Source organism: Hemitrygon akajei, chromosome 9, assembly GCF_048418815.1.
Source record: "Hemitrygon akajei chromosome 9, sHemAka1.3, whole genome shotgun sequence".
NCBI lineage: Eukaryota > Metazoa > Chordata > Chondrichthyes > Myliobatiformes > Dasyatidae > Hemitrygon > Hemitrygon akajei.
In genome coordinates, this window is record NC_133132.1 from 19741296 (window position 1) to 19764289 (window position 22994).

The 22994-nt window shown below is 45.5% G+C and overlaps 1 protein-coding gene across 2 annotated transcripts in view; it reads left to right on the forward strand.

Moving 5' to 3' along the window:
• Positions 1–22994, forward strand: part of LOC140732900 (breakpoint cluster region protein) — a 381893-nt gene that overhangs the window by 190533 nt on the left and 168366 nt on the right. Inside the window, exon 9 of one of the 2 annotated variants that reach the window (XM_073055571.1) lies at positions 10357–10395. The exons of the other annotated variant lie outside the window; for it this stretch is intronic. Coding sequence (XP_072911672.1) covers positions 10357–10395 — 39 coding nt within the window. The remainder of the gene's footprint in view (positions 1–10356; positions 10396–22994) is intronic. 2 annotated transcript variants of the gene reach the window in all.

Sequence of the window (22994 nt, forward strand, 5' to 3'; positions counted from 1 at the left end):
TCTTACTTACGCTTTCTCCTTCTCCTTGATCGAAATTAACTAGCTCCCTTGCCATCTAAGGTTACTGTATCTGGCCGTCTTTGTCCGTTTTTATTACTGAAACAAATCAATAGTCCAAAAATGTGAATCCCTGAATCCTTGCCCAATTCTTCAGCTATGCATTCGCCTGCCATATCCTCACTAGCACATTGCACGGGGCATATTCAAGAGAAACACATCATCCTGGTGCCCCTTTCATGGCCACAGAATCTCCTGTCTGGCCCCTAACCATTGAGTCTCCTGTCACTCTAGTTCCTTCACCCTTGCCTGCTGAGCCCCGGAGCTGTTCCCCATGCCACCAACTTGACTGCCGTAGCCGCTGCTTTCTCTTGAATGCTCAACCCCATCAACGGTATCCAGATGATTCTAAGCATGGCCAATTCCAGCTCCAGTTCTTTCATGTGATGTGTCAGGAGCACCTTCCGCAGGTGAAGTCATCATGACACCGGCAGTGTCGCTGATCTCCCACCTCCTGATGCTGCCACTGCCCTAACTGCCATCCCAGCCACACGAATCAGAAGGGTAATTTTAAGCAAAACCTAAACTGCTCTTATCCGTTCCTACCTTGTTGAAATCTCTGCAAGACCTCAATACTTATGCTCAGGTGCAGCGCTCTCAGACTGGCTGCTCGATGAGAGCCCACATCCCTTTTACACCGGCAAAATAACATTTGAATGTTGCTGGCTCCTCCTCTCTGCTGCTGGGACTAAAAAACCAGCTTTTTTTCCAAATGATTTCCAGTATCTAGCTCCTTCTGTTAAAATGACGTAGAGAGTTCTGCAGATGTCCTGCTAACATCTTCCCGCAGGCTGTCGTGGTCCCTTCTGGCAATCCCCCACCTTGGATTTGGGCCTCAATCCCCTCGTTTAGTTTCCAATCATTCCCAGGTTCCACTAACTACACACACCTGATTTCCATCAGAAAATGCAGGATAAAGACCCTGTGATCACAACAAGGAGCTGCCAGTTCGTTGGTCGACTCCAGTGTGAGTAACCTCGTTTCATGGTTCTTAGGACTGCATTCTAAGTCTAGCATCGCTCCTGGATACCGATTCCATGCTCACTACATTAATAACGCCTCCCAACTCTGCCCCTGCACCCGTGTTCTTGCACTAGGATTCATCCACCGCCTCACTCGTGTAACAGAACGAACTGGCCATAATGAACTCAGCGGACACGGATCCCCTACAACGGGACCTCGCCAGTCAGGGCTACCTACTGGGCGCCCACGACCAACTACTTAAGGTGGTCATGGAAAACCTTCGGACACTGTCCACGAATGTACGGAAGGTCAATGAGCAGGTGGACCGAGTTTCCGCTTCCCTTTCTCCGTCCCCTCCAAGAAACTCCACTACCCAAGCCACACCGTTCGGGATGGCGTTGCCCCTGGGATCGGTAACACAGTCCGCTCGAGACCCATACGTCCCCGAGCCCGATTCCTACGCTGGGGACCGAGGGAGGTGCTGGGCCTTCCTGTTACAATGCTCTCTGGTCTTTGAGCTACAGCCACGTACCTACACTTCAGATAAATCCAAGATTGTGTACATCATGGGGCTGTTACGAGGCGATGCCTTGGCTCGGGCAACCAGGATATGGGATAGCAGACCAGAGGTTTGTTCCTCCTTCCCCTCCTTTGTTGCTGAAATGAGGAAGGTCGTCGGACAACCCATTTGTGGTGAGGATGTCACCAAACGCTGTCTCTTTGTCAGGGTTCACGAAGCGTAGCAAGCTATTCCCTCGAGTTCCGAACCTTAGCCGCAGACTCAGGTTGGAATGACAAAGCCCTACGGGAGGTGTTTCGACAGGGCGTCTCGGATAAGATAAAAGATGAACTGGCAGCGAGGGACGACACAGACTGTCTGGACTCTCTGATCTCACTAGCCACTAGATTAGATAATCAACTTCAAGAATGGCTGAGAGAAAGAACCAGTCACTCCCGCTCCTCGGGGAAGCCCATGGTCCACCTTATCAGTCTCAGCCAGCCTCCCTTCCCCAGTCACTCCAAATGTAGCTCCTGCTCCAACTGTCCCCACTACCCTGGGGGAGGAACGATGCAGATGGGACAGAACTGGCTCTACCCGGCCGAACAACTTCGGAGGTGGAGAGTTGGGGATTGTTTCTATTGTGGCCAGCCAGGGCATTTCCGGGATACCTGCCCTCAGCGGACATAAGGGAGGGCTCACCAGTGAAAAAGGGGGCCCTGGTGAGCTGAACGATTCTCCCTTCAGATCCCCAGACTTGGATGCAGATCCCGGCTACCGTGAATTACCGACGACAGTCTCTGTCCCTGTCTGCTTTGGTGGATTCCAATGCTGAGGGCAATCTGCTGGATGAAGACATAGCCTCCTAGGCTGGAATACCTTGTGAGTCACTAACTACCCCCCTGGAGGCCCGGGACCTGGACAGAAAACTGCTGGCTCGGGTAACCTACTGTATGCTGCCCCTGACCTTGATCCTATCTGGCAACCATTGGGAGGAGGTACAATTCAGTCTCATCTGTTCATCTCAAGCCTCAGTAGTTCTAGGGTATCCATGGCTGACCCAACACAATCCCCACATCGACTGGTCTACCGGGAGGATAGCCAAATGGAGCCGGTCAGCCCCATCTCCCAGGGAAGCTACCGCGACTCTGCCTGTCCCGGAACCCCTCGATTTGTCCCGAGTCCCCACAGAATACCATGACCTGGGACCGGTATTCTGTAAACAACGGGCCCTTTCCCTGCCTCTGCACCACCCATATGATTGTGCCATCACCTTTTGTTGGGACTCCGAAGCTGACTCGGCATTCACCGACCTGAAGAGGCGTTTCACCACCTGGTCCATCTGGACCCAGCCCATTATCGAGGTGAACGCCTCTGACTCTGTGATAGGAGCAGTCATGTCCCAACAATCAAGTTCAGACGAAAAGCTTCACCCCTGCACCTTCTATCCTCGCCAACTGTGCCCCACCGAGCGGAATTACGACGATGGGAATTAGGAGCTCCTTGCGGTGAAACTGGCATTGGAGTAATGGAGGCACTGGTTGGAGGGGGCAGAACAACTGTTTGTGGTATGGACTGATCATAAAAACCTGGGGTATATTCAGGCCACCAAATGTTTGTACTCCCGCCAGGCTGGTTGGGCGTTATATTTTGGACGGTTCAAGTTTTCCCCCACGTACCGTCCGGGGTCCAAGAACGGGAAGCTGGATGCGCTCTCCCACCAATACGACTCCAAGGAGGACACTTCCAGCCCAGGGACTATCCTCCAACCATCCTGCGTGTTTGCCACCCTCACTTGGGAGATCGAATCCAAAGTAAAAGAAGCCCAACAGGATGACCCGACCCCGGCGATCGCCTGTATGTGCCCATTTCTGTCAGGTCTCAGGTTCTCCAATGGGGGCACACGTCTCGGTTCGCCTGCCACCTTGGGAGTGATCAGACGCTAGCGCTCCTGAAAAATCACTTTTGGTGGCTGTCCATGGAGGCTGATACCCGTTCCTATGTCTTAGCATGTTACATCTGTGCCCGAGGAAAAGCCTCTCGTCGGCCACCTGCGGGTTAACTTCGTCCTCTACCTGTCCCTGGTCGTCCCTGGTCACACATTGCCCTAGACTTCATCATCAGTCTACCCCCTTCACATGGGAACACCACCGTACTCACCATGGTAGACCGGTTCTCCAAAGCGGTGCACTTTGTAGCCCTCCCTAAACTCCCTTCCTCTCAAGAAACCGCAGATCTTCTCGTCCGCCACGTCTTCTGCCTCCACGGAATCCCCGCAGACATCGTCTCCGATCGTGGTCCCCAGTTCGTCTCACAGGTATGGAAGGCCTTCTGCCAAGCCTTAGGTGCATCGGTCAGCCTGTCATCTGGCTTCCACCCCCAGACAAACGGGCAGACGGAACGGGTCAACCAGGACTTGGAGGCGACGCTACGTTGTGTAACGGCAAACAACCCGTCGACCTGGAGCGACCACCTCCCGTGGGTTGAGTATGCTGACAGCTCTTTGGTGAGGTCGGCCATTGGGAGGTCTCCGCTCGAGTGTTCCCTGGGGTACCAACCCCCGCTGTTCCCCGCACAAGAAGAGGAGACTGCGGTACCGTCGGTTCAGGACCATATCGATCGGTGCCTTAAGGTTTGGGAAGAAACACGCACAGCCCTACTCAGATCAGCAAAACACTACAAGAAGATGGCCGACCAACACCAGACTTCGGCGCCTGAGTGCCAACTGGGGCAGATGGTGTGGCTTTCCTCCAAGGACATCCCGCTGAGGAACGAGTATAGGAAACGCGTCCCTCGCTTCTTGGGATCATTCAAGGTCGAAAGTGTTATCAATCCCACAGCGGTCCGCCTAAAGCTGCCAAGATCCACGCGCATCCACCCGTCTTTACATGTTTCCCAGTTTAAGCCAGTTTCCGTCAGCCCCTTGTGCCCCCCCAGCTGAGACTCCTCCACCTGCCCGTATCATCGACAACCATCCAGCATACACCGTCCGATGACTTCTGGATGTGAGCCGTAGGGGCAGGGGTCTCCAATACCTGGTAGACCAGGAAGGGAACGGTCCAGAAGAGCATTCCTGGGTCCCCCGCTCCTTCATCCTAGACCCTTTCCTCATCCAGGATTTTCATCGGGAACATCCAGACAGGCCTGGAGGTTCCCGTTGAGGGAGGGGTGCTGTCATGGTCCCTTCTGGCAATCGCCCACCTGGGGCTATTTACCTCAGGAATTGGGCCTGAATCCCCTCGTTTAGTTTCCAGTCATTCCCAGGTTCCACTAACTACACACACCTGCTTTCCATCAGCAAATGCAGTATAAAAACCCTGTGATCACAACAAGGAGCTGCCAGTTCGTTGGTTGACTCCGGTGTGAGTAACCTCGTTTCAAGGTTCTTAGGACTGCCAGTTCTAAGTCTAGCACTGCTCCTGGATACTGACTCCACGCCTCCCGACTCTGTCTCCGCACCCGTGTTCTGCACTTGGGTTCGTACACAGGCACCATAATCTATTTAAATAATCGTTCTGACCCTTCAATATATATACTCCAAAAGTACTCAATTGACTCAAAAGGAGTGGGAAATGTTAGAGATGCTCGGGAGCATGAGAGCATATCAAAAGAGGAATTAACATAAAACTGAGTATATCCAAAAACTTTAAATCCTAGCATCTGCATTGTTACATTTTTGTAACATCTCAGGTTATGGAGTCACCAGTTCAGAAGCTGTCCCATGTCCATGATAACTGTCAGATGCTGTTCCATATCAAAGCTGCAAACAGCTGGAAGAACTCAGTAGGGTCGGGTAACATCTGTGGAGGCATAGGGTTGATGGATGTTTTGAGCTGAAACCCTACATCATGTCTTAGAGTGAAATGGGAAGATAGCTGATGGATTGAAGCAAGAGGAGGGCTGAGATGAGAGGGTTGATCAGTGGAATCAGATGAAAAGTGATGGGGCCGAGACAGGTAGGTGATAGGTGGAACTGGATGGAGAAGAAAATAAGGTTTCATCTTCCCATTATTCCCCCTTTCATCTTTAATCCTTTGTCTCCCCTCCCTCTCACTTCTATGTACTAGCGATCTTTCGTCTGCACTCTTAGTCTTGATCCATTCTTCTGCCTTCACAGATGTTGCTTGATCTGCTGAGTCTTTAAAGCAAGTTATTTTTTTCTCCAGTTTCCAGTGTCTGAAGGGTTCAGAAGCACCCTTCTGAATTCTCTACACTCTGGAAGGGTCCATCTCTATCTTGTTGCTCTTTACCTGTTTTTATTCCTTGAGATATGAAGTTCTCGTTCTAACCCCTCCCCTTTGAGGAAAATATTGGCCCTGAACTTCCCCATACTTGACTTTTAAAAGCTTCTCATTTCCCAGATGTAGATTTACCTGCAAGAAGCTGCCTTCCCCCAGTTCACACACTTAATTTCTGGCTAACTTTATCCCTTTCCAAAACAATTTGAGACTTCCTGAGCCGTTGTCACCAATTCCCCAGGTGAGATGAGATGGTAGGCATAGGAGCCGGGGGGGGGGGGGGGGGGGGGGGGGGGGAGGAATGGAAATTGAACCAGAAGCTGGGAGGTAATAGGTACAAGTGATAATTGGAATCATTGGAACCTCTTCTGGGGCAGAGGTAACCTGTATAAGTGGAATGAGTTGCATCTGATGGGATATACTCCAGATTATTGAGAGAGGCAAGAGATGAAATTACTGGGGCTTTGACCAAGATCTTCAAGTCACAGTCTAGGTCCTAGAGGACAGTTGTATTTAAATTTGTTCCTTTGTTCAAGAAGGGAAGTAGGGGTAATTCTTGAAGCTATAGACCGGTGACTTTCACGGTATTGGCAGGGAAGCTATTGGAGAGGGTTCTTGGGGACAAAATTCATGAGACTTTGCAAATCCTAATTAGGGACAGTCAGCATAGCTTTCTGCAGGGCAAGTCATGTCTTACTCTATTATGTTTTTTTTTGTGGAGATGGCATGGGTGATTGGTAAAGATAGAGCTCTAGATGTTGGATTTTAGTAAAGTATTTGACAAGGACCTCATGAGAGGCTCATCCAGAACATGGAGTCACGGGATCCTTAGTGACTTTGCCGTTTGAGTTCAGAATTGGCTTGCCCATAGAACACAGAGTGTCGTGATTGAAGACAGTGATTGATGGTGTTCTATTACTGGGATCTCTGCTGTTTATGTCATAGGTTAATGACCTTCATGAAAACATAGAAGGGTGGGTAAGTAAGTTTGCAAAGGATAATGTGAAGTAAGATCAGTTGCAGATATGGGCGGAGAAATGGCAGACGGAGTCTAATCTGACCAGTTGTGAAGTGCAAAACTTTGGAAAGTAAGAGAACAGTGCAGAATTAATGGCAAAATCCAAAGCTCCGGAAAAGTGGTTGCTTAGGTTGATAGGGTAGTAAAGAAATGATACACCATGTTTGCCTTCATTTGTCAAAGAATTGATTTCAAGAGTCAGATAGTTATGTTGCAGTTTTATAAAACTCTGGTTAGACTATATATGGGCTATTGTGTTCTGTTCTGGTGCCCTATTATAGGAAGGATGGAGAAAATGCAGAAGAGGTTTAGCAAGATGCTGTCTGGAGTAGAGGGCATATGCTATAAGGAGAGGCAAATTTGGGTTATTTGCTCTAAAGTAATAAAAGCTGAGAGAGTCCTGATAGAAGTTATGAGAGGCATAACAGATGGCATCTCAGGTAGGCATACAAATGTACAGAGAATGGAGGGATTTGGACATTAGTAGGCAGAGGGATTAGTTTAGTTTGGAATTCATTTACTATTTTAAGTAGTTCAGCATAAAATCATGGACCAAATGGCCTTTTGCTGTGCTGTGCCATTGTATGTTCTACACTCAGTGGCTGTTTTATTATGTACCCCCTGTACCTATAAAGTGATCACTGAGTGTATGTTTGTGGTCTTCTGCTTCTGCAGCCCATCCACCTCAAGGTTCAACGCGTTGTGTGTTCAGAGATGCTTCTCTCACTACTGTTGTAACCTCCATGTCAGTTTGAAGCAGCCTGGCCATTTTCCTCTGACCTCTCATTTACAAGGTGTTCTTGCCCACAGAACTGCTGCTCTGGATATTTTTTTGTTTTTCATACATTCTTCGTAAACTCCAGAGACTTGGAAGGTACTCAGATCACCCCGACTGGCACCAACGGTCAAAGTCACTTAGATCACATGCCTTCCTCACTCTGACATTTACTTTGAACAATAACTGATCCTCTTGACTATGCCTACATGCTTATATGCATTGAATTGTCACCGCACGACTGACTGGTTAGATATTTGCATTAATAAACTGGTATACGTAATAAAGCATCCATGTTCAAACTGCTGAACAAGCTCAGTGGCTCAAGCAGTGTCCGTGGAGATGAAGGGGCGCTCAACGTTTCAAAGTATATTTATTATCAATGTATACAGCAGACCACCCTGAGATTCGTCTTCCTGTGAGTAGCCATGAAACAGAGAAACAACACCTAACCTGTTCACAGAAACCCACTGTGCAAATAAAAAGAACAAATCGCACAGATATACGAGCAAATGACACACAGGACATCAAACCAGAGAGTCCTTGAAACAGTCTAGAAATGTTCAGTTTAGTTCAGCTCAGTTCAATTTAGCACTGTGTCGTTTATTGTCTCCAGGCCACAGAGCCAATCTACCCTGATCAAAATTACGCAAAATTGCAATAAAGAAGGAATAACTAGAAACCAGAAGCACATATAACATGAACTGTAGGGTTCTCTAAAAATGAGTCCAGTTCCCAAACCTTACCCTGGGCCCAAGGTTCTTGCACCTTCCTCCAGCAGCAGTGAGCGGGGGGGAGAGGGGAACTGATCAAATACTGTGCTGAACACCCTCTTGCCTTCTGCTCTCATCCTCGTTGATTTCAATCTTGCTCGATGCTTTAAGCAGCGAGTTGGTCGATACTTAGAGCTGATCATGGGTTTGTGCTCCGCCATCAGGCTGCACTTGCCTTTCTCAACCTCGCTCACACCTACTCTGAATTCCCTCAGACATAGCAGAAACACCAGAGCACTTAGTTGGTCCAAAAACATGTTATCAAAATATAAATTACAGGCTCCAATCTCTCATAGAGTAGTTGTAGAAATATATTTAAAACAAAAAGGAGTTTCATGAACTAAATGTAGGACGTCACTGTAGTTGTGTTGATCACTATCGCCATTGCCAGCATCTCCAGCATTCTAAGTCCTGATGCAGGGCCTCAACGTTTCTGGTTGAAGCCCTGCATCAGGTCTAAAGAGTGCTGGTTTAAAATGCTGATAGGGGGGAGTGACTCAGAGATAGGAGGTGGAACCAGGTGAAGTGGATTATGATGGGCAGGTGCAATCGGCTGGAGAAGGAAGAGGGAGGGTGGTTGACAGGTGGAACCAGATCAGAGAGGGATACAGAAGGTGGTCCAAGAGAGAGAAAATCTTTAAACAGGTGCCTGGCATACCCTGTGGGGAGGTGGGAGAAACAGATGCAATTGCAATGAGGCACATGAATAAGCAGAGAATGAAGAGATATCAAATATGTTCAGCCAGAAGAGATTAATTTGGATTGGTATTCTTGTCGGCGCAGACATGGTGGGCCAAAGGGCCAGTTCCTGTGTTAGAAGTATACTTACTTGTTCTGTGTTCAGTACATTGTTGATCTGTTGTCCCATGGATACTAATGCAAATTGTTATTTTATAACCCTCAAACTTACAAATTCTATTGTTGAATTTTCTAATTTTGTTTCTCTCTTAAACTTTAAATTGCGTCCTAACTCTGTTTAAATTGTTTCAGAATTTGTTTATGTGAGTTGTGTACCTTCTAGGCTTCTGTCACTCCCTCCGGAGCCATATTAATCATTTCAGCTTGTGCATTTAACGCATGCACTCTTGAGAGCCATTGTTCAGTGCAGAGTAACTGTGCCTGTCCTTGTATTGCATGTTACCAATCATTTTTCCACATTCACTGGTATTCTGGTATCATTTCATTTTTCTGTATCACATAGGAATCTGTGCCAGAACTCAGAGCAAACTCATCAATCCCATTCCACTTATTTCTCTGTAATGTTTTCTCTCTCATCCTACCAACCACCTATACAATGTGCAATTTATAGTGGCTAATTACCGTTACAACCCGCACATCCCTGGGATGTGGGAAACAACCAGAGCATCAAGAGGATATGCACACAGTCGCAGAGAGAATGTGCAAGCTCCAGTCAAGGACAGGTTAGAACCTGGGTCACTATAAGAGTGAACCAACCATACTACCCGCAGTGCACTTTTACTAAACCATATATGAAATCTAGTAAAAGCGAATAGTAAGAGAGCATTTGGAGATTTTTGATTGCTTCTCATGCATGTGTGTGTGGAGGCATCACTGCTGGATCTGAAGCAGACCTTATTTAACAGCTATCTGTGGACTATTCAGCTTCACCTCTGCTTGAAACCAGCATCAATGCATAGTGCCAAGTCGTCACCTCCTGTGGAGATGAACTGACTTTGTGAATATGAGATTAATAATTGAACTTTTTGAGCTTATGACCAAACACTATTTATTTATCACCTCAGCAGTTAGGCACATATTATATTTTTATTCATTTAAAATAAAAATAATATAACCTGACACCATCAGAACTTTTTCTGAAAACTGTGATCATTAGAGGTCCATCATTTTGTGTATTTATTTGCTGGAGTTTTAGAGTCCTTGAAAACAGATGTTTTTACATAGTTTTGTTTTGAGTTGGTGCTGTTTTCCTGTTTGTCGTTTTGATTGTGCTGTCTCTGTGCACCTTTCCCTGTAATAAACTCCGATTTTATTCTTTGCTTGCATGAATGGAGTTCCTACTGCACAAAAAGCGTTTCACAACTGCAAATCAGGTAACCCACATATCTTTATAAAGTGTTGTTAACTTTTTTACTCATATCCCGCTTCAGTTTTGGAACAAATTGAATGCTTTTAATACTTCGTTTCAATGCAACTCCGAGACTAATGAATCTGAGTTTGTGTCTTCAGGATTGATGCTGTTTACAGCAGATGTCAAACACAAGTGATGTTATACCGTCAGTTTACTGTCAAACTTAGTTAGGAGAAACCAATTTAGGAGAACAGCATAAGTTCATCTTTTAAGCTTCAGTGGAGAATTAAAACATGAGCAATCAGATTACCAAAGTGGGACTTGAAAGAAGATGGAAAAAAAATTAAATAGCTTCAGTCAAAACGTTGAATAAGACTGTACTGTCAAAAGTATTCTTTATCCTGAGCAGGCCAGGGACTTGTTCCCCTTCTGCTTTCTGCTTGGCTGTGATACTATTTCCCATGCAGCCCTTTGGAACATTGCAGGAGATCATGAATCATGTTTTCCTGAAGGCTCCCAGAAAAACTTGTGCTTACTGTATTGGGAGGCCTGCAAGAGAAGTTATTTGCCAACATCATTCGGTAACACACCCTTTGTACTAAGATGACTTTTCTCCTCAGCCCTATCTACCAAACTGCCGCCTGAAAACAGCCTCATTGTTGTTATCCTCCAAGCGGATGATAGCCCATGGTAATGTTGAATGGAGAAGACAAATGGTGTATTCCTGCCTCCATTTTCTGTGTATTTTTAACTATATTCCTGATGCTGCTCAATGTGCCAGAATTTCTACCTCTGGTCCCTTTGGTTTCAAAGGTCCAAGATATACTTAATGTCAGAGAAATGTATACAATATACATCCTGATTTTTTCTTCGCAACCATTACAAAAACAGACAGGTGCCCCAAAAGAATGAATGATGGTTAAATGTTAGAACCCCAAAGTCCCCACCTAGCTCCCCTCCCTCCTGCGCGTAAGTGGCAGCAAGCAACAAACCGCCCCCCCCCCCCCCCCCAACCGGCAAAAAAAAAATCGGCACCCACCACCGAGCGCTCAAGTGTGAGCAAAGCAAAACCAAAGACACAGACTTACAGTACTGCCAAGACCACTTGATCAGCCGGTATTCGACATACCACAGGCTCTCTCCCCGCCAATAAGGGAGGAAGAGGAGTCTCTATTTCACAGTGAGAGGGGAAGCTTAAACAACTCGCTGATTTATGATGTTAAAAGTCCATCATGTCACTTTTTCTGAGCTCTGTGCCCAAAGATCTCAGGTCTCTGGGCACACAGCTTTAAACCTTCCATCTCCCACAACACACCGATCTGCCCGGACACCAACCTTCGATCTGCTCGTCTCCAGAGCCATGAGATAGATCTCGGCCCTCCAAAGGGGTGCTGAGCTCTCAGGCTGAGTACTTGGAGTGCCGAATAATGGCCAGTCGTGAAACCCTGAGAGCGGGTCGCATTCTCACCAAGAACCGTAGTCAGTGTGTAACTCCAGGTCAAGGTCTTCAAAAGAAACCTGAAAGGGAAAAATAGAGATATTGAAGATGGAAATGGAGCTGTTTCTGAAGATGCAAGCAAAGGAGCCGCCGTTAGGTGCCATTAATCCTCCTAAGCTGCTCCTCCTGGGAATATAGAACTGCAGAATTCCAACTAGATCCCTCCTGAAGAGCTGGTTCCACCATGGAACCCCTCATAAACAGCCAGTCCCACCCCTGACACCCTGATGAATAGCCAGTAATTCCTGATTTTCCTTATAATCAAGCTAAATAATGGCTCCCTCACAACAAACATAATGCCAGTCTTCCCCTCCCTACTAAAAATACTGCCAATTCTTATGTCCATCCCAGCTGATACATAAGCATAAGAGGGGCCTTCCCTCTTTTCCCAGATCTCAGATTCATAAAAATATTTTTCACCCCCTCCCCAGCCCCTGACTTCAGGAAGGGGAAGTTGAGGGAACACACACCAATCAATCCTCATTAAGGGATCAGAAGTGGAAAGGCTGTGCAGTTTCAAGTTTCTGGGTGTCAACATCTCTGAGGATCTGTCCTGGGCCCAATGTATTGATGCAATTGCAAAAAAGACATTCACTGTATTTTATTAGGATTTCTACAGCTGTACTGTGGATGTGCTCTCATCCTACAGATTTAACAGCCTCCATCATCCCACAGATTATCACCCTCTCTCATCCCACATAGCATCCTCCCTCCTCCCTCTATTTATCTCCTAACTCATTACACCGAATACCACCTTCCCTTATCCCAAGATTCTCTTCTCCCTCATCCACATACCATCGTTCTACTGATTTACCACCCTCCTCCTTCCCACTGATTATCCCCTCCCTCACCCTACTGATTATCATTCTCCCTCATTCCACTAACTACGTCCTAATCATCGACTGATTACTACCCTCCCTTTTTCCACTGATAATTCCATAAAACCATAAGACATAGGAGCAGAATTAGGCCATTTGGCCCATTGAGTCTACTCTGCCATTTCATCATGGCTGATCCAGTTTTCCTCTCAGCCCTAATCATCTGCCTTCTCCCCATCTCCCTTCATGCCCTGACCAATCAATAATCTATAAACCTCTGCGATTGTACGGATGACTCACTGGACTGAAAAGCTTGAGCATATAAACATTAAAAAAGAGGATATGCTGGAGCTTTTGGAAAGCATCAAGCTGGATAGGTCACCGGGACTGGATGGGATATATTCAGGCTACTGTGGGAGGCGAGGGAGGAGATTGCTGAGCCTCTGACAATGATCTTTGCATCATAAATGGGGACGAGAGTGGTTCCGGAAAATTGGAGGGTTGCAGATGCTGTTCCCTTAATCAAGAAAGGGAGTAGGGATAGCCCAGGAAATTATAGACCAGTGAGTCTTACTTCAGTGGTTGGTAAGTTGAGGGAGAAGATCCTGAGAGGCAGGATTTATGAACATTTGGAGAGGCATAACATGACTAGGAATAGTCAGCATGGCTTTGTCAAAGGCAGGTCATGCCTTATGAGCCTGATTGAATTTTTGAGGATGTGACTAAACACATTGATGAAGGTAGAGCAGTAGATGTAGGGTATATGGATTTCATCAAGGCATTTGATAAGTTACCCTATGCAAGGCTTATTGAGAGAGTAAGGAGGCATGGGATCCAAGGGGACTTTGCTTTGTGGATCTAGAATTGGCTTGCCCAGAGAAAGCAAAGTCTGGTTGAAGACAGGTCATGTTCTCCATGGAGGACGGTGACCAGTGGTGTGCCTCAGGGATCTGTTATGGGACCCCTTCTCTTTGTAATTTTTATGAATGACCTGGATGAGGAAGTGGAGGGATGGGTTAGTAAATCTCCTGATGACTCAAAGGTTGGAGGTGTTGTGGATAATGTGGAGGGCTGTCACAGGTTACAGCGGGACATTGATAGGATGCAAGACTGGGCTGAGAAGTGGCGGATGGAGTTCAACCCAGGTAAGTGTGAGGTGGTCCATTTTGGTAGGTCAAATATGGTGGCAGAACATAGTATTAATGGTAAGACTCTTGGCAGTGTGGAGGATCAGAGGGATCTTGGGGTCTGAGTCCATAGGACACTCAAAGCTGTTGCACAGGTTGACTGTGTGGTTAAGAAGGCATATACATTGGCCTTCATCAAACATGGGATTGAGTTTAACAGCAAGGGGTAATGTTACAGCTATAGAAAGGAAAATTATGTCTGATGAATCTTATAGAACTTTTTGAGGATGTAACTAGTAGAGTGGACAGGGGAGAACCAGTGGATGTGGTATATTTGGATATTCAAAAGGCCTTTGACGAGGTCCCACACAGGAGATTAGTGTGCAAACTTAAAGCACACGGTATTGGGGGTATGGTATTGATGTGGATAGAGAATTGGTTGGCAGACAGGAAGCAAAGAGTGGGAATAAACGGGGCCCTTTCAGAATGGCAGGCAGTGACTAGTGGGGTACCGCAAGGCTCAGTGCTGGGACCCCAGTTGTTTACAATATATATTAATGATTTAGATGAGGGAATTAAATGCAGCATCTCCAAGTTTGCGGATGACACGAAGCTGGGCGGCAGTGTTAGCTGTGAGGAGGATTCTAAGAGGATGCAGGGTGACTTGGATAGGTTAGGTGAGTGGGCAAATTCATGGCAGAAGCAATTTAATGTGGATAAATGTGAGGTTATCCACTTTGGTGGCAAGAACAGAAAAACAGATTATTATCTGAATGGTGGCTGATTAGGAAAAGGGGAGGTGCAACGAGACCTGGGTATCATTGTACACCAGTCATTGAAAGTGAACATGCAGGTACAGCAGGCGGTGAAAAAGGCGAATGGTATGTTGGCATTCATAGCAAGAGGATTTGAGTACAGGAGCAGGGAGGTTCTGCAGTTGTACAAGGCCTTGGTGAGACCACACCTGGAGTATTGTGTGCAGTTTTGGACCCTTAATCTGAGGAAAGACATTCTTGCCATAGAGGGAGTACAAAGAAGGTTCACCAGATTGATTCCTGGGATGGCAGGACTTTCATATGAAGAAAGACTGGATCGACTAGGCTTATACTCGCTGGAATTTAGAAGATTGAGGGGGGACCTTATTGAAATGTATAAAATTCTAAAGGGATTGGACAGGCTAGATGCAGGAAGATTGTTCTCGATGTTGGGGAAGTCCAGAATGAGGGGTCACAGTTTAAGGATAAAGGGGGAAGCCTTTTAGGACCGAGATGAGGAAATACTTCTTCACACAGAGAGTGGTGAATCTGTGGAATTCTCTGCCACAGGAAACAGTTGAGGCCGGTTCATTGGCTATATTTAAGAGGGAGTTAGATATGGCCCTTGTGGCTGAAGGGATCAGTTGGTATGGAGAGAAAGCAGGTACAGGGTTCTGAGTTGGATGATCAGCCATGATCATACTGAATGGCGGTGCAGGCTCGAAGGGCCGAGTGGCCTACTCCTGTACCTATTTTCTATGTTTCTATATAGGACCCTGGTAATATCATATTTTTTACTGAGTTAAGTATTGTATGTAATTAGTTTTGCTACAACAAGTGTATGGGATATTGGAAAAAAAGTTGAATTTCCCCATGGGGATGAATAAAGTATCTATCTATCTATCTATCTCACTACAGGAAGGATGTGGAAGCCATAGAAAGGGTGCAGAGGAGATTTACAAGGATGTTGCCTGGTTTGGAGTTCATGCCTTAGAGAATAGGTTGAGTGAACTTGGCCTTTTCTCCTTGGAATGACGGAGGATAAGAGGTGACCTGGTAGAGGTGTATAAGATGATGAGAGGCATTGATCGTGTGGATAGTCAGAGGCTTTTTCCCAGGGCTGAAATGGCAAATACAAAAGGGCACAGGTTTAAGGTGCTTCGAAGTAGGTACAGAGGAGATGTCAGGGGTAAGTTTTTTACGCAGAGAGTGGTGAGTGCGTGGAATGGGCTGCTGGCGATTGTGGTGGAGGTAGATACAATAGGGTCTTTTAACAGGTTCCTAAATGGGTATATAGAGCTTTGAGAAAAAGGGGCTATGGGTAACCCTAGACAATTTTTAAAGTAAGTACATGTTTGGCACAGCATTGTGGGTCGAAGGGCCTGTATTAAGCTGTAGGTTTTCTATGTTTCTGTTAAATATACATTCAAACTTGGCCTCCACAACTGCCTGTGGCAACAAATTCCACAGATCCACCACTCACTGGGTAATGATACACCTCCTCATCTCTGTTCTAAAAGCATACCCCTCTATTCTGAGGCTGTGTCCCCTGGTCCTAGACTCTCCCACCATAGGAAACATCCCCTTCACATCCACTCTGTCAAGGCCTTTCCCCATTCGATAGGTTTCAATGACGTCACCCCTCATTTTTCTGAATTTGAGTGAATACAGGTCGAGAGCCATCAAAAGCTCTAAATTTGACAAGCCATTAAAACCTGTTATTATTTTTGTGGACCTCCTTTGAATCCTCTCCAGTTTCAGCACATCCTTTCATAAGGGGCCCCTATATTCCAATATTTCAACTGAGATCTCACCAGTGCTTTACAAAGTCTCAAAATTACATCCTTGCTCTTATATTCTAGTCCTCATGAAAGGAGTGTTTACATTGCCACGAATCCATTAATCCCATGGTCCAAATCATTGACATACATCATGAAAAGCAGCGGTCCCAACACCGACCCCTGTGGAACTCCACTGGTAACCAGCAGCCAGCCAGAATAGGATCCCTTTATTCCCACTCTCTGTTTTCTGCCGATCAGCCGATGCTCCACCCATGCTAGTAACTCCCCTGTAATTCCATGGTTTCATATCTTGCTAAGCAGCCTCGTGAGGCACTTTGTCAAAGTCCTTCTGAAAATCCAAGTACACCACGTCTACTGCATCTCCTTTGTCTACCCTGCTTGTAATTTCCTCGACAAATTGCAGTCGGTTAGGCAGGCAGGATTTTCCTTTCAGGAAACTATACTGGCTTTGGCCTATCTTATCATGTGCCTCCAGGTACCCTGTAATCTCATCCCTAACAATTGATTCCAACAGTTTCCCAAGCACTTTCTGCTGCCTCCCACCCTTCTTAATAAGCGGAGTAACATTTGCAATTTTCCAGTCGTCCGGTAAAATGCTAGAATTTATCAATTCTTGAAAGATCGTTGTAAATGCCTCTGCGATCTCTCCGGCTACTTCCTTTAGAACCCGAGGATGCATTCCATCAGGTCTAGGAGATTTATCCACGCTCAGACCATTAAACTTCCTGAGCACCTTCTCAGTTGAAATATTCACTGCACATACTTCACTTCCCTGATACTCTTGGAAGTCCGGTATTCTGCAATTGTCTTCCACTGTGAAGACTGATGCAAAATAGATATTCAGTTCCTCTGCCATTTCTGTGTCTCTCATTACAATGTCTTCAGCATCACTTTCTATTGGTCCTATATCTACCCTCGACTCTCTTTCACCCTTTATATACTTAAAAAAGCTTTTAGTTTCTTCTTTGATGTTAGTCTCCAGCTTCCTTTTATAATTCATCTTTTCCTTCCTAATGACCTTCTTAGCTTCCTTCTGCAAGTTTTTAAAAGCTTCCCAATCCTTTATCTTCCCACTAGCTTTGGCTTCCTTGTATGCCCTCTCTTTTGATTTTACTTTGGCTCTGACATCACTTGTCAGCCATGGTACCTACCTTATTCCATTTGAAAATTTCTTCTTATTTGGAATATACCTGTCTTGCACCCCTCATGTTTTGCAAAGACACCACCCATTGCTGCTCTGCTGTCATTCCTGCTTTCCAGTCAACTTTGGCCAGTTTTCCTCTCATGCCATTGTAGTTTCCTTTACAATTTCCTGTTGTATTTCCTGTTGAAATACCAACACATTGCATTTTAGTTTGCTCTTCTCAAATTTCTGAGAATTTTGAGAAATATGATTTCTGATCATATTGTGATCATTGTTCCCTAAGGGTTCCTTACCCGTAAACACTTTTACCACCTCTGGATCATTGCCCAACTCCAAATCCAGCACAGCTGATCCCCTCGGGGGCTCAACAACAAGCTGTTCAAAAAGCCATCCTTGGACATTCTACACATTCTCTTTCTTGAGGTGCTCTACCCACCGAGTTTACCAAATACACTTTCATGTTAAAATCCCCAACGATTATCATGACATTGCCCTTCTGACATGCCATTTCTAAGTCTTGCTGTAATTTGTAATCCACATCCCAGCTGCTATTTGGAGGATTACACTGATTGCAGCTTCCCTCATCCCACCGATCACCACCCTGCCCCCTCATCCCACCGATCACCACTCTCCCTCCCTCATCCCACTGATCACCACCCTGCCCTCTCATCCTACTGATCACCACCCTCTCTCCCTCATCCAACAGATTGCTAGTTCATCCCACTGAGTATCACCCTCCTTCCCTAATCCCATAGGTTATCTGCTCCCTCATCCCACTGAACCCCTTCCTTGTCCTGCTGACTACCACACTCTCTCATCCCACTCAGTACCATCCTCCCGCTTTCTGCTGATTATTCCTCTCACTCATCTTACTGGTTATTATACTCCCTCATCCCCTCGTCATACTGGTTACTACTCTCCATGATCTCACTGATTATCCACTTCCTCAATCCACTGATTATCCGTTAATCACCAGTCTGCTGATTGAGTTAATCATCCAGTAACCTCTCACCTTGGTTGTTAAAAAGAAAATGCCTTGCAAATTTCCCTTAAACTTCATGCTTACACCTTATGACAACGCCCATTGGCATTTGACATTTCCACCCTGCGGAACAGATGTTCACTGTCTACTCCGTATGTGCCTCTAATAATTTGATATGCCGTGGATTTTGGTTAATTGGAACAAATTGGAACCAGTACATTATGGCCCAATTAAGCAGATGTCCGAAATAGCCAGAATTTCATAGAAATAGTTAAAAGGTATATAAAAGGAAACTACCATTAAACTGAGTAACAAGTTATGTATTTCAGTGAAATATGGAACAAATTAGAACACTACCAAAATTACTACAATACTGGAATGATCTGCCAAGGGTCGTGGTAGAACCATATACTACTGCAATATTTAAGAGGCATTCAAGCAGGCAGATGAGCAGACACGGAATTGAGAGATACAGACTATGTGCAGGCAGACGTGGTCTAAACAAACACCATTGTCACTGTGAGCTGCAGGGCTTGTGGCTGTGCTGTACTGTTCTGTTCTGAGTTGGCACTGTGTTCAGATATGCTGGATGATTTATGTGGAGCTGTTATCCTGGTGTGAAGGCAGTTTCACAGAGGTTGGATGTGCAGGGTTATGTTGTGGAATACTACTCTGCTGCTGTTGACAGCTTAATACACCGTATCAATGGTATTAGTTTCTAATAGTTATCAACGGAGGAATTAATCCAGTGTACCATGCCATGTTCTTTTGATTGACTGTAAATTAACAAAATCAATGTAGACACTATGTGTCGATAATGGACTGCCTTCATACAAAGCCATTAATGATTGCATCTTCCAAGTCTTCATTTCCATTGTAACTTTTAAGATGATTGACAATACCTTCACATTCTTCGTTGGTCCTAACTTGTTGAAGTGAAGTTGTTTCATTTTCACTCCCGCCTTTTCTGGCATCTCCAAACCAGAATGCTTGAAACCGAAGTGAGCAAAAAAGTTCTGAATTGTCTTCCTGCTTATCTGTCAGCAACTAATAGTGATCAATATCACTGATTTTTGAACACAAGCATACATAACTGACTCTATTTAAAACCTGTAAGCACAGTGTCTAACGGCCACACAACATGTACATGACTGATGCTAGTTGGAAATGGTTCGGCAACAGTCTCTTGTCCCAATTAAACGGCGTAGTGCCCCAAATAAACAAAGGGAATCGCAGCTATTTTCTTGATTTGTTTTTGTTCTTTAAGAATTGCCCCGATTAGCTGATGGCCCAGTGAACTGGAATTCTCTATGCTTCTGTTGGATTATCTTTTGCTCTTGCTATTTGGGAGAAAACATACCAAGTCTGTACAGCCTCTCTTTATAGCTGATGCATTCTAATCCAGACAACAATTGTATTGAAAAGAGTAGAAGCACCACACTATATATAAAGCTATGCCCAATATATAGAACTATGTGCTGCTATAATACTGTTTGTTATGTGATTCTCTGACTAACAGATTACGTACATCAAACCACATGCATTTGAACTAAGGAACTATGTTAGAGCACAACACATGGATGCAGAATAATCTTAGGCCAAATATGCTGTGTGTATGATTTTCTTGTCTTCTTCCATGAGTTTGTATCCTTACAACCTCTAACAATGCAGTGGATTTCACCTGATATTCAAAAAGATTAAACTCTGATGGTCATGAGTCTGAACTCTTGTGCTTTCGAAATTGCTGAGCCTCTTGCTAAGCAGTTCCTGCACTGCCGTGCAACAATAAGATGGAAATTGTTATGTAAGTTCTATCCATTATAAAGAGTTCAAATTCCGTTTGACTGACTACCACCCAGTCAAAATAATCACAGATTTACTCTCTAATAATGTGCTCACAAATAGCCCAAGGCAGTATTATCGCCTTGGTCTGGCAAAATAAACTGAATTTCATTGCTATCAATACAAATGTCATATCATACATCAAGAGGAGCACAAATATGGACAAACATAGGTGCATCACCAGGTCCAAGTTTCCCCTCTAAGCTCCTGTACTAATTTGGAAATACTGTATATTGCCAATCCTTCATTGTTGTTGGGCTGAAATCCCAGTGCAACAAGTTGGCTCGCCATTGCTTTCTCAAAAGCTTTCAGTTTTGGCCTTGCTCGTAATTCTCACGTTCTGTGTGAGTAGAAAATTGTGTTGTTCAGGAGGTCCGGCAAACAAATGTATAGAACATAGAACAATACAGCACAGTACAGGCCCTTCGGCCCATAATGTTGTGCCAACCCTTAAACCCTGCCTCCCATATAACCCCCCACCTTTAATTCCTCCATATACCTGTCTAGTAGTCTCTTAAATTTCACTAGTGTATCTGCCTCCACCACTGACTCAGGCAGTGCATTCCATGCACCAACCACTCTCTGAGTAAAAAACCTTCCTCTAATATCCCCCTTTAACTGCCCACCCCTTACCTTAAAGCCATGACCTCTTGTACTGAGCAGTGGTGCCCTGGGGAAGAGGCGCTGGCTGTCCACTCTATCTATTCCTCTGAATGTCTTGTATACCTCTATCATGTCTCCTCTCATCCTCCTTCTCTCCAGAAAGTAAAGCCCTAGCTCCCTTAATCTCTGATCATAATGCATACTCTCTAAACCAGGCAGCATCCTGGTAAATCTCCTCTGTACCCTTTCCAATGCTTCCACATCCTTCCTATAGTGAGGCAACCAGAACTGGACACAGTACTCCCAAGTGTGGCCTAACCAGAGTTTTATAGAGCTGTATTATTACCCCGCAGCTCTTAAACTCTATCCCTCGATTTATGAAAGCTAACACCCTATAAGCTTTCTTAACTACCCTATCTATCTGTGAGGCAACTTTCAGGGAGCTGTGGACATGTACCCCCAGATCCCTCTGCTCCTCCACACTACCAAATATCCTGCCGTTTACTTTGTACTCTGCCTTGGAGTTTGTCCTTCCAAAGTGTACCACCTCACACTTCTCCAGGTTGAACTCCATCTGCCACTTCTCAGCCCACTTCTGCATCCTATCAATGTCTCTCTGCAATCTTCAACAATCCTCTACACTATCTACAACACCACCAACCTTTGTGTCGTCTGCAAACTTGCCAACCCACCCTTCTACCCCTACATCCAGGTCGTTAATAAAAATCACGATAGGTAGAGGTCCCAGAACCGATCCTTGTGGGACACCTCTAGTCATAACCCTCCAATCTGAATGTACTCCCTCCACCACGACCCTGTGCTTTCTGCAGGCAAGGCAATTCTGAATCCATCTGGTCAAACTTCCCTGGATCCCATGCCTTCTGACTTTCTGAATAAGCCTACCTTGTGGTACCTTGTCAAATGCCTTACTAAAATCCATGTAGATCGCATCGACTGCACTATCCTCATCTAAATGCCTGGACACCTCCTCAAAGAACTCTATCAGGCTTGTTAGACACGATCTGCCCTTCACAAAGCCATGCTGACTGTCCCTGATCAGACCATGAAATGCCCATAGATTCTATCTCTAAGAATCTTTTCTAACAGCTTTCCCACCACAGACATAATACTCACTGGTCTATAATTATCCGGACTATCCCTGCTACCTTTTTTGAACAGGGGGACAACATTCGCCTCCCTCCAATCCTCCGGTACCATTCCCGTGGACAACGAGGACATAAAGATCCTAGTCAGAGGCTCAGCAATCTCTTCCCTCGCCTTGTGGAGCAGCCTGGGGAATATACAGTCAGGCCCCAGGGACTTATTCGTCCTAATGTATTTTAACAACTCAAACACCTCCTCTCCTTTAATTACGTCATGCTCCAGAATATCAACCTCACTCATATTGTCCTCGCCATCATCAAGTTCCCTCTCATTGGTGAATACCGAAGAGAAGTATTCATTGAGGACCTTGCTCATTTCCACAGCCTCCAGGCACATCTCCCCACCTGTATCTCTAATTGGTCCTAACTTCACTCCTGTCAACCTTTTCTTCTTCACATAATTGAAGAATGCCTTGGGATTTTCCTTTTCCCTACTCACCAAGGCCTTCTCAAGCCCCCTTCTTGCTCTCCTCAGCCCCTTCTTAAGCTCCTTTCTTGCTACCTTATGTTCCTCAATAGACTCATCTGATCCTTACTTCCTAAACCTCATGTATGCTGCCTTCTTCCACCTGACTAGATTCTCCACCTCACTTGTCACCCATGGTTCCTTCACCCTACCATTCTTTATCTTCCTCACTGGGACAAATTTATCCCTAACATCGTCCACATGTCCATAGTACACTTCTCTGCAAAAACATCATCCCAATTCACATCCGCAAGTTCTTGCCTTATAGCCTCATAATTTGTCCTTCCCCAATTAAAAATTTTCCTGTCCTCTCTGATTCTATCCTCTTCCATGATAATGTTAAAGGCCAGGGAGCAGTGGTCACTCTCCCCCAGATGCTTACTCACTGAGAGATCTGTGACCTGACCCAGTTTGTTACCTA